This window comes from Oncorhynchus gorbuscha, linkage group LG25 (assembly GCF_021184085.1).
Source record: "Oncorhynchus gorbuscha isolate QuinsamMale2020 ecotype Even-year linkage group LG25, OgorEven_v1.0, whole genome shotgun sequence".
Classification (NCBI taxonomy): Eukaryota; Metazoa; Chordata; class Actinopteri; order Salmoniformes; family Salmonidae; genus Oncorhynchus; species Oncorhynchus gorbuscha.
In genome coordinates, this window is record NC_060197.1 from 22,896,869 (window position 1) to 22,908,561 (window position 11,693).

The 11,693-nt window shown below is 46.8% G+C and overlaps 1 protein-coding gene across 1 annotated transcript in view; it reads left to right on the plus strand.

The window, feature by feature from the left end:
- The window catches only part of LOC124013954 (trithorax group protein osa-like), a 136,309-nt gene extending 124,969 nt beyond the window's left edge, over nt 1–11,340 (plus strand). Inside the window, exons 3-6 of the mRNA XM_046328537.1 lie at nt 6,110–6,229; nt 6,904–6,976; nt 7,509–7,744; nt 7,874–11,340. Coding sequence (XP_046184493.1) covers nt 6,110–6,229; nt 6,904–6,976; nt 7,509–7,744; nt 7,874–8,926 — 1,482 coding nt within the window. The 3' untranslated portion in view covers nt 8,927–11,340. The remainder of the gene's footprint in view (nt 1–6,109; nt 6,230–6,903; nt 6,977–7,508; nt 7,745–7,873) is intronic.
- The last annotated feature ends 353 nt before the right edge of the window (nt 11,341–11,693 follow it).

The following is an 11,693-nucleotide window of genomic DNA, read 5'->3' on the forward strand; positions in this document are numbered from 1 at the left end:
ATGGCATTTTTCTGCAGTAATAGTTACTGACAATTGGACAGTGCAGTTACATTAACAAGAATGTAAGCTTTCAGCCGATATAAGACACTTCTATGTACCGACATTTGTTGATACTCTAAAATCTGCGATTCGCGGAATCAAGGCTAAGCGTCCCGCTTGCGGGACAACTTCCGGGGACACTGGAGGGCGCACAATTCAAATTAATAACCATAAATATTATAGATTTTAAACATTTATGTACAAATAAGTGTCTTATATCGGCTTAAAGCTTAAATTATTGTTGCCATCGTGGTGGAGAAAACTGCTCTCTGGTAGCTGGCTAGCTAGCAAGTAGCTACCTGCTACTGACATTAGCAGGGCAAATTGAAGTAAATGGCACTAACTTGACACAAAAATGAAGTTCTAAAACCAAGAAAACAATATATAGTCTACCTCCTCCGTCTACTGTATTTTAAACAAACTAGTTTGAATGGAATAATATCCTAAAAATGCTCAACTATCACTATTCACTATCTCAATATATCCAAATATGTCACCAAACTCACCAAGCTTCTAAATCACACATGGTAGTACTAGGTTCATTCTCTGAGCCTTGGATTGGATGAACAACATGTCAGTTCATACAGCAAAAGCTTTGATTGGTTGGAGGACGTCCTTCGGGAAGTTGTCATAATTACCATGTGCCTCCTAGGTTTTGTATTGAAGTCAATGTAGCTGGATGAGGGTGGAAAATAGCTGTCCTCCTGCTACACCATGGTGCTACCCTAGAGGGTGCTGTTCAGACTACTGTAGACCATTGCAAAACAGTGTTTTAATCAGGTATTTGGTGACGTAAATATATTTAGTATCGTTTTATCTAATATGGATAACTACACGTGTGTGTGCGTGTGGCTTCCGGGTTAAGCGGGCATTGTGTCAAGAAGCGGTGTGGCTTGGAGGGGTCGTGTTTGCCTCGTTAAAAATAAAGGTTACATTTAAATACATTTTAAAAATCGGAGGACGATCGGCTCTCGACCTTCGCCTCTCTCTAGTCTGTACGGGAGTTGCAGCAATGGGACAAGACTGTAACAACAACAAAAACCAATTACACAGATCCTATACACAATAGATTCAGACTTCAAACGCTTCTCATGAACACACATACACTCAGCCACACACACACACACACGTCTCGTCCTCTTCTTGCCCCTGCCTCAGTTGGAGGTGCGTTGGTGTGTATACATTCCTGTTCCATACAGAGACTAGGCCTACTGTACTTTGATTTTAAAATGAGTGACATCAGAGTGACAAAGGGGGAAACCTGCAGAAAGCAGAAATACTTGTTGTTCGGTTATAGAGTTCTGTACTGTGGTGAAAAATGACATGAGTAGTGGAGACAGACAGTATAAACTGGGTGCTGAATAAACAACAAGAACATACATATTCAACATAATCTCTCTGTTTGCTCCTGTTTAGAGCCCACACACACCATGCTCGTACACACACATACAGCAGCATCTATACCCAGACACAGTGTGTGTGTGTGTGTGTGTGTGTGTGTGTGTGTGTGTGTGTGTGTGTGTGTGTGTGTGTGTGTGTGTGTGTGTGTGTGTGTGTGTGTGTGTGTGTGTGTGTGTGTGTGTGTGTGCGTGTGTGTGTGCGTGCGTGTGCGTGCGTGCGTGCGTGCGCGTGCGTGCGTGTGTGTGTCTGTGTGTGTGATATGCCCCACACTGTAATAATACAGTACATGTTATCCTAATCTGTTCAACACACATTTGAATGGCAAGTGGATTAAAACACTGCCTGTCACGGTATAGAGCTAGACGCTCGTCACACACACACACACACACATTCCCTTGCAGACAGCGGAGTGAGAGAGAGAGAAAAGGGGAGAGAGAGAAAGGTGTGTGTGGGTTATCCAGTGTTTCTCCTGCCTGTGGTGAGAAGGTAGCAAGGCATGTTGTCTGGAGAGAGAGAGAGAGAGAGAGAGAGAGAGAGAGAGAGAGAGAGAGAGAGAGAGAGAGAGAGAGAGAGAGAGAGAGAGAGAGAGAGAGAGAGAGAGAGAGAGAGAGAGAGAGAGAGAGAGAGAGAGAGAGAGAGAGAGTTTATGTTGGCTCAATGTCACTCACACAACACTCTGCAATACTAGTAGGCTACAGTACAGTAGCCCGGTAAAAAGAAAAATCGAATCACTTTGGAACATTTTTCTGATGTAAGTGGTATATTTTCAGAACTCTATGTACACAACTCTAAACAGAAAACACTTGTCGTTCTCCCCGTCTTATGTTCAGAACCTTTGATTTATTGGGGTTTGACACGTTTTCCCGTGAAATACCATGAGAACATTTTGTTCAGTCACCAATACATCAGATATTGATAGGCCATGTAATCCAATAGCAAAAAATACACTATACACATTTCAAAACTGTTCTTTCTGAAGTGCTGAATAGGATTTTCTGTACAGTATTTGACTATACGACGTGCACCATTTAAAAAATACATTCATTTGTATCCAGCCAGAAGTACACAGAAGAATTCTATGACACTGTCGAATTGAGGCCCAGGGTGTTGGTGATAACCTGTAATGATAATATTACAATAGCCTCTACGCCTATCGGTGTTGAACACAAGCTAGATAGGCTTCTGGCAAATGCTTGGGCGTGACCATCCTCGGTTCTGTTGTCCCTTGTGTACTGCCTTTAGAGAAAGTGTCGCACGTACGCACACACACACACACACACACACACACACACACACACACACACACACACACACACACACACACACACACACACACACACACACACACACACACACACACACACACACACACACACACAATGGGTTTGAATAGGGAGAGGGTGAAGCTTTGTTTGGTTTGGCCAAATGTCTGCGGAAAGGGAGGGAAGGTGACAACACTGGCCTGGAGTGAGTGAGAGAGAGAGAGAGAGAGAGAGAGAGAGAGAGAGAGAGAGAGAGAGAGAGAGAGAGAGAGAGAGAGAGAGAGAGGAGAGAGAGAGAGAGAGAGAGAGAGAGAGAGAGAGAGAGAGAGAGAGAGAGAGAGAGAGAGAGAGAGAGAGAGAGAGAGAGAGAGAGAGAACAGGGCAGAGAGGCAGAGCGAGAGAGAGGGTGTGTATGATAGAGAGAAGAAAAGGACTGAGAGTGAGAGAGAGAGAGACTAAAAGCAACATTGAAATTCTCTCATTTGTACCAGCAGCAGCCTAGCTACCCCAGATAACAGATTCTGTTGCCGCCGGCGACCCATGGTGCATTGCATTCCACTCCTGGATGGATCAGAGGGTTAGTAGCTGATGAGGAGAGAGAGTGTTGCTCTGCCATCTACTGGTTGTCGTTGGAAGTGTATGAGCCTCCCATAGAGGTTGCCTAGTTTTAGGGTGATATTGAACAAAACATGATTGATTGATTTCTTTCCAGCATTGGCCCACCTCCGTATGTTCACACATCATGGTATATTACCCCAAGTGACAATACGGTATTTCATTATTACAATCAGATATCAAAACAAGCCAAATCTATTATCTTAGTATCAATTAATAAAGCTGCCTCTCTCTCTCTCTCTCTCTCTCTCTCTCTCTCTCTACCCCATCCCTCTCTATCCCTTCCCTCTCTACCCCTTACCTGCATCCATCTTTCTCTTATTCTCCCTTCTCTCTGTCTCCAGCTCTCTACACCCCTATTCACTCTCTACCCGCTTTCTCTTTCTCACTCCCCTTCACCCCCCCTCTCTCTCTATCTAGCCCTCTCTCTCTCTCTCTCTCTCTCTCTCTCTCTCTCTCTCTCTCTCTCTCTCTCTCTATCTATCTAGCCCTCTCTCTCTCTCTCTCTCTCTCTCTATCTAGCCCTCTCTCTCTCTAGCCCTCTCTCTCTCTCTCTCTCTCTCTCTCTCTCTCTCTCTCTCTCTCTCTCTCTCTCTCTCTAGCCCTCTCTATCTAGCCCTCTCCCTCTCTCTATCTAGCCCTCTCTCTCTCTATCTAGCCCTCTCTCTCTCTATCTAGCCCTCTCTCTCTCTCTCTCTCTCTCTCTCTCTCTCTCTCTCTCTCTCTCTCTCTCTCTCTCTCTCTCTCTCTCTCTCTCTCTCTCTCTCTCTCTCTCTCCTCTCTCTCTCTCTCTCTATCTAGCCCTCTCTCTCTCTCTCTCTCTCTCTCTCTCTCTCTAGCCCCATCTCTCTCTTCTCTCTATCTAGCCCCATCTCTCTCTTCTCTCTATCTAGCCCCCTCTCTCTCTCTCCCTCTAGCCCCATCTCTCGCTTCTCTCTATCTAGCCCTCTCTCTGTCTCTCTCTCTCTGAGAGGTTATGTAGGTTGGATCAATAGCTATTACCAGCACTGCTGCTGACATGTCATTCATTTCCACTGCAAGAGAGGCCTGATACTCCCTCTAGGGGTAGACACACACACGGGTGTGCACACACACACTACACCATGGTAGACAGGATTACTGCTGGTTAATTTTCCACACACATACACTCATTGTAGATTGGACTACTGCTGATACACAAGTACACACGTGTACTCGCATACACACACACACACACACACACACACACACACACACACACACACACACACACACACACACACACACACACACACACACACACACACACACACACACACACACACACACACACACACACACACACACAGAGAGAAATTCTATATGCAAATGCTTCCAGCTGCATGTGTAATCACTGTTGTAAAAGCAGCATGTATCGCATCTCTGTAGTGACACCCACACACACACACACACACACACACACACACACACACACACACACACACACACACACACACACACACACACACACACACACACACACACACACACACACACACACAAGCGCTCTCTCTCACACACACACATACACACACACACACATACACACACACACACACAAGCGCTCTCTCTCACACACACACACACAAGCTCTCTTGCACACATACACACACACACACACAGCTCTCGGTGTATGCGTCTATGGTTTATATGTATTCATTACGCATACTGTTTTGGAGCTGATTTCCATGTTAGTGAGGAGGTGAACCTGCGGTGATAGTCTGTCTGTTAGGGTGAGGAGGAGACAATAAAAGAGACGTGTAGGTCTGACATGGCCTTTAACACCTTCTAGCCACACACACACACACACACACACGCACGCACGCACGCACGCACGCACACACACACACACACACACACACACACACACACACACACACACACACACACCTGACCTGCCTACCAACACAATCAATGTCTTCAATGTCCATGGCCAAAGCTGTTACAAGATGGGTCCGGTAGCTCTGTTTGTTGACAGCCTGGCGCTAGCCTTTATCGCTTGAGGTAAAAGCCGTAAACAATGTATATGCTTTACACAGATGAGGAGCCCGAGAAAAGCTGAGAATACACAGAAAGAGGAGGAACGAGAGGGAGCCATAGGGAAAGCGAAAGGAAGGAGAGAGCGTAATGGCTCGACAGTATTTCAGTGAAGAGAAGAGAGGAGTGGAGGGAAGGAGAAGTGTGTCTATCTCTCCGTCCTTCTCCCCTTTTTCCATTTAAGCCTTCCATCAACCCCAAGTGAGATGCATGGTGACGGGAAGAGCTTTGTGTGTGTGTGTGTGTGTGTGTGTGTGTGTGTGTGTGTGTGTGTGTGTGTGTGTGTGTGTGTGTGTGTGTGTGTGTGTGTGTGTGTGTGTGTGTGTGTGTGTGTGTGTGTGTGTGTGTGTGTGTGTGCGCGTGGTGGCGGCAGCGAAAGGCTATGCATCTTTGGAATGTGCTGGCTTTGTGATAACCGGGGGAGAAAGGGATGGGGGGGTGGAGGGAGTGAGAGAAGGAGGGTTGGAGGGAGGGACGGGGGAACGACTGATTGGGGACTGTATAAATGGCCAACACCAACAAATAGCTTTGGCAGGGAAACCACTAGTTTGGCTGTGCCATTTATCTCAGAACCCAGAATCAAATCTTGTGTGCGTTTCTGTCCTGATGCTCTTGCAGATCGATGACGGAAAACATTTTTCTGACCATTTTCCCTCCCTCCCTCCCTCCCTCCCTCCCTCCCCCTCCCTCCCTCCCTCCCCCTCCCTCCCTCCCTCCCTCCCTCTCTCTCTCTCCAGGAGCAGACCCCAGGCATGGTCTCTCGTCTCCAGGACCCCTCAGTCCCCCGTCCAGCCCAGACCACCACCAACTACAACCTGCTGCTGAAGAGCCAGCTCATGAGGAAACACCTCCAACAGGTAGTGACTGAGGGAGGGATGAGGGGAGAGAGACAGAGACAAACAGGAAGAGAGAGAGAGAGAGGGAGGGATGAGGGGAGAGAGACAGAGACAAACAGGAAGAGAGAGAGGGAGCGAGGGAGGGATGAGGGGAGAGAGACAGAGACAAACAGGAAGAGAGAGAGAGAGAGGGAGGGATGAAGGGAGAGAGACAGAGACAACAGGAAGAGAGAGAGAGAGGGAGGGATGAGGGGAGAGAGAGACAGAGACAAACAGGAAGAGAGAGGGAGGGAGGGATGAGGGGAGAGAGACAGAGACAAACAGGAAGAGAGAGGGAGGGAGGGATGAGGGGAGAGAGACAGAGACAAACAGGAAGAGAGAGAGAGGGAGCGAGGAAGGGATGAGGGGAGAGAGAGACAGAGACAAACAGGAAGAGAGGGAGCGAGGGAGGGATGAGGGGAGAGAGAGAGAGAGAGAGAGAGAGAGACAAACAGGAAGAGAGAGAGAGAGGGAGGGAGGGATGAGGGGAGAGAGACGGAGGGATGAGGGGAGAGAGACAGAGGGAGGGGTGAGGGGAGAGAGAGAGAGAGAGAGATTGGGTTTTTGAAGAATGTGTGATCCATTGCAAGTTGTGGCCAGGGTCTCTGTGTAAGTAGCCTAGGTAACCCATAGACTGTGCCGTTTGTGTTCTCCAGGAGCAGAAGAGGCAGATGGAGCAGATGAACGGACCACAGATGGCTGAGTGTCAGCAGGGGCCACCGTTTACAGGTACAGTCAAACAGTGGTGAAAAAAGTACTCTTGTTGTCATTGAGTAAAAGTAAAGATACCTGAATAAAAAATGACTCAAGTAAAAATGAAAGTCACCCAGTAAAATACTACTTGAGTAAAAGTCAAAAAGTATTTGGTTTTAAAGTATGCTTGAGTATCATTAAGTAAATGTAATATACTACCTATGTGTCAAAAATAAAAGTATAATAATTTCAAATTCCTTCTGTTAAGCAAAAGGGGCTATCTTCTCCAAACTAAGTGTGTGTGTTTAGTGAGTCCGCCAGATCAGAGGCAGTAGGGATGACCAGGGATGTTCTATTGATAAGTGTGTGAATTGGATCATTTTCCGGTCCTGCTGAGCATTCAGGACAGTACTTTTAGGTGTCAGGGAAAATGTATGGATTCCAGTAACAATCTTGGCTTTCAATACCACCAGAACACAGGCAGCGTTCCAACTCAACATGAAATGAAATCAGAAGTATGGATGTTCTCATCCTTACTCTCTTCTCCAACCCTGTCTCCTCTCTCTAGGTGGTGGTCGGCCTCTCCCCCCAGATTGTGGTGGTGGCGGCGGAGGCTACCCCATGGGCGGTCCCCAACTATCCCTCGGAGGTCCGCTCCCTTCTGGGCCCGGCCGCCTCTCCCTTCCCCCTGGCCATCCAGGCCACCCCGGACCCCCAGGATCTCTCACCCAAGTGGGCCGCCCAATAGGAGGCTTCATGGGTGGGCCTCCAGGTTCCAAGCACTCCCTCTACCACCCTCCACAGGTAAGATAGACTTTGCGCATTGGCCCTGCATAGCAGAAACTTGTCTATCTCAAACAAGCCAGTAATTGTTGTGGTTTTGTATGTGTGTTTCCCTTGCACTCTCCTGACTTTCCTTGCTGTTGTCTACAGGTGGGTGAGTTTGTTGGTGCCGGTGGTATGCCAATGAGACAACCACAGTTACCGCACGGCATGATGGGAATGGGCGGTCTGGCTGGTCCTCCAAGGCCAGGGATGCAGCAGCAGGTGTCCAGGACAGGGATGACAATAGGGGGGTCAGGGCCCGGGACGGGGTTACCACCTGGTCACCCCCAGCACCCACAGCATCTACGCCAGGCTCTGCATCATGGTGGTGGAGGGGCGCCACTCCCACGAATGATGTTCACCGCCCAGCAAGCTCATCAACAACAACAACAACAACAACAGACTGCAATGTGGCCTCCGCAGCAACAGGGGGGGGTAGTGAACGCCCTGCAGCAGTGCATGCCTTGCGGTGACTCCCACATGGACCAGTCGGCCAATCACCAGCAGCCGCGTGGGCATGTTTTTCCTGGAGGGGGCGGGGCCTCAAACGGAAGTTGCAGTCAGAACCCTAACGCCCAGTTTACCCAGCAGGCATTGCGGTCGGGGATGCCCGGGGGCAGTGGCGGTGGGAACAATTTCGCCCCCCACCAAGGACCTCCGTCGTTACCCTCCAACCAGGGGGTCGGGGTGCCTTCCTTACCTAGCAGACTGATGCAGAAGCTGGGTGTCTCCGTGGCAGGGCAGCCCCTACCCTCCATGGTCCACCAGGGGCTCCAGGCCGGTATGCGACCCAGGGGACCCCTCTCTGCCCTGGCCGGGATGAAGCCCGGTCCTCTTGGTATGATCCACCCAGGCCACGGCATGGCCCCACCAAGCTACCCTGCCTCTGGGGCCGCCATCGCAAAACACCCGCATTCTCATCCACACCAGCATCAACACCCCCATGGGCCTGGATATGGACCAGGACAGGGGAACCCCGGACACAAACTACCCCCATATGAATACAGTCAGCAGGGGCAGAGCAATGGGGGGATGGGGGGTAGGCCGGGAGGAGGTGGAGGAGGAGGGGAGGTAGACTTTATTGACACTCTGGTGGGGTCCAATGAAGACTGGCTGAACAACCTGACTATGATAGACGAGTACCTGGAGCAGAACTCATAGGAGGGGGGTCAAAGGTGAGAGATTATAGTTCAGGGGTTAGGGGTCAGTTTGTTGACCTCTCAGCTGTATAGAAGTGATGTGGTTCTGGGGTGTGACAGGGAAAGGGTTTATTACAGGCTTATGAAGGTTTATAACAAGGTGTGTACCTTTCTAGAAGCTTCTACCTGAGTGGACGTTTTTGAATGAATGTGATTGGTTGTGTCGGAGTGATGCACTACAAAGCCAACCAATTCCCAGCCGTCCAACCCAAACTTCAAACTCCCACGATACCCAAAATGGTTCCACTCCCCCACAAGTCCGCTGTCCGATATCATCGGTTGCCATTTTGGAAAGAGGGAATGGCCCTAAACGGAACACAGGGAACATATGGATCCTCATAATGCTGGGAAACAGAAGCTGAAGCTTCTACCTCCAAAGAGCTAGCAGCAGAGTAGTAACCTCGCGTAGCGGGAGTAAAAGAGCGAGATGCTCCACATTCTGGTCCTGTCAAGAAAAACAGCCACCGACAGTACATTTTATCTTCTGCTGTTCGACCTATCCAGTAGATGTGAAGATGGAGTGTCGCCTCGTTAACGTCCTAAAGCGGAAGTCGCGTCACAGGCGTATTTATCTGGTTTTCGTCGGTCCGCTGAGGGTGGCAGAGTAGTGGAGTCCAAACATTTTCATTGGCTGTTTCTGTGTCTGTTACTCGGACAGTGGACTTAAGGAAGTTATTTGAAATCCTCTCCCCTGTAGGGATTTCTCCTAACAAAGGGGATAGGTGTATAAAACACACTGTGATTGGATGAAATCAATGTCCTCCAGCATGCAATTGGTCCAATGTTTTTCAGTGCAATGTTGTGGTCTGTACTAAATTGAATTTTGTTTCAAAGTATTTTGGTGTGATTTGGAAGCACAGCGAAAAAGAAAGATTCCAGATTAACCAATCCAATTAGCTCCTGCTCTCACATAATGTCTTTGAGCCAATGGAATATGAATATACAGGGAAAGACAGCCAATCGCCATTATTTCCATGGTAAATTGTCATCACTATTTTGATCGTGAACGGGGGAGTGTGGGGGCTTGTACATAGTAAACTATTTTGTAAAATATGTTTTTGGTAAACTGTATCATACACAAAAGAGAAGTACACATATTTATACTTCTTTTCTGCAGCTTAAGTCTACAGATTCCCTTTGTACATAAATTATCCCAAAATTATAAACAAACACACATAAATGCTGCAAAAAACATTGAAATTATAGTTCACAAAATAAAATCTGTTTTACACTAGAATAACCTTATTGTAATTTGTTTGAAATATGCAAGACAATACAATTAGTGTAGTTTTTTTCCCAGTAATACTGTGTATTACAATGTTATTACATATTTGTTATGTTTTTGACATAACTCGAGTCCTGGTACCCCGATTGCCAAGGCTTCTTTTGAAAGTGGATTTTGAACATTCAAAATACACACACCATTGCAAGATACTGTTCCACACACACACACACACCTACACACACACACACACACACACACACACACACACACACACACACACACACACACACACACACACACACACACACACACACACACACACACACACACACCCTCTCTCACTCTGGCAGTGCCCATACCTGTGAGGTCAAAGTTCATCATCTTGGTCCTTCTACTGTACTGTAATATCTTTGTTCACAGGCAATATATCCATAGACTTAGACATTGTCAACATTGCATAATCCAAAACAACAATATAACCTGTTTGATCTGTATTACCATATCACAAGGTAAAGAACACAGCCTAACTTAAAGTGGAAGCCACTATCATAGAATCACCACACTCTATAAAGATGCATTAGTCTAGAGTCACCTCTTCTCCTTGTCTCCTTTCCTTCATTCACACAGATTTGAAAGAAACGGACAGGTGGCAAATAGGCTTCCACATATCCGATGTCTATCCTTTCAGATTAATGCTGATAAAGGGGAGACTAGGAAAGGAAGCGTCTGTAAATGATTAGGATGCACCCCCATTACAGTTTCCCCTACCTTTTGGACCACACAGGCTGGTGGACAATGACTTATAAAAGCCATGAAAAGAGGTTAATCGACTATCTGTGATTTTTTTTTTTTTTTGTCTTGATATTTTTTGTTGTTGATTTAAAATAATAAACTGTATAAATGGGAGAGAAAAAAAATGTTGTCTGATGTTTTTATTCCACATGGGTCTTGCCCAGTCTCTTGTTCTGGTTTTCCTCTTGTTTTTGTTTTTTTGGAGGCTTCCCTTCTTTTTCATGCCCAAATTATTGCCTAGTTTAAATTACCATATCTAAACAACAGTCTTCCACTCCCTCTCCTTCTCCCTTTGTCCAACATGCATCACATTGACACCCATTCCACGTCCCATGATGTTAGTGAGTAGCAGCCTCAAGATGTCATTCTAATAAGAACGACACAAAGAACCCGCAGAACATTCTGGATTCCACACACAGAACACCCCCCCAAAAAAAAAAATTGTGTTACAACCTGAATTTAAAATGGATTAAATTGAGATTTTGTGTCGCCGATCTACATACTATGCCCCATAATGTCAAAGTGGAATTGTGTTTTTTGAAGAGTTTACAAATTCATTAAAAATGAAAAGCTGAAATGTCTTGAGTCAAGTGTTCAAACCTTTTGTTGTGGCAAGTCAAAATAAGTTCAGGGGTAAAAATGTGCTTAACAAATCACATAATAAGTTGCATGGACCAGTAATAGTGTTTAACATGATTTTTAAAAGACTACC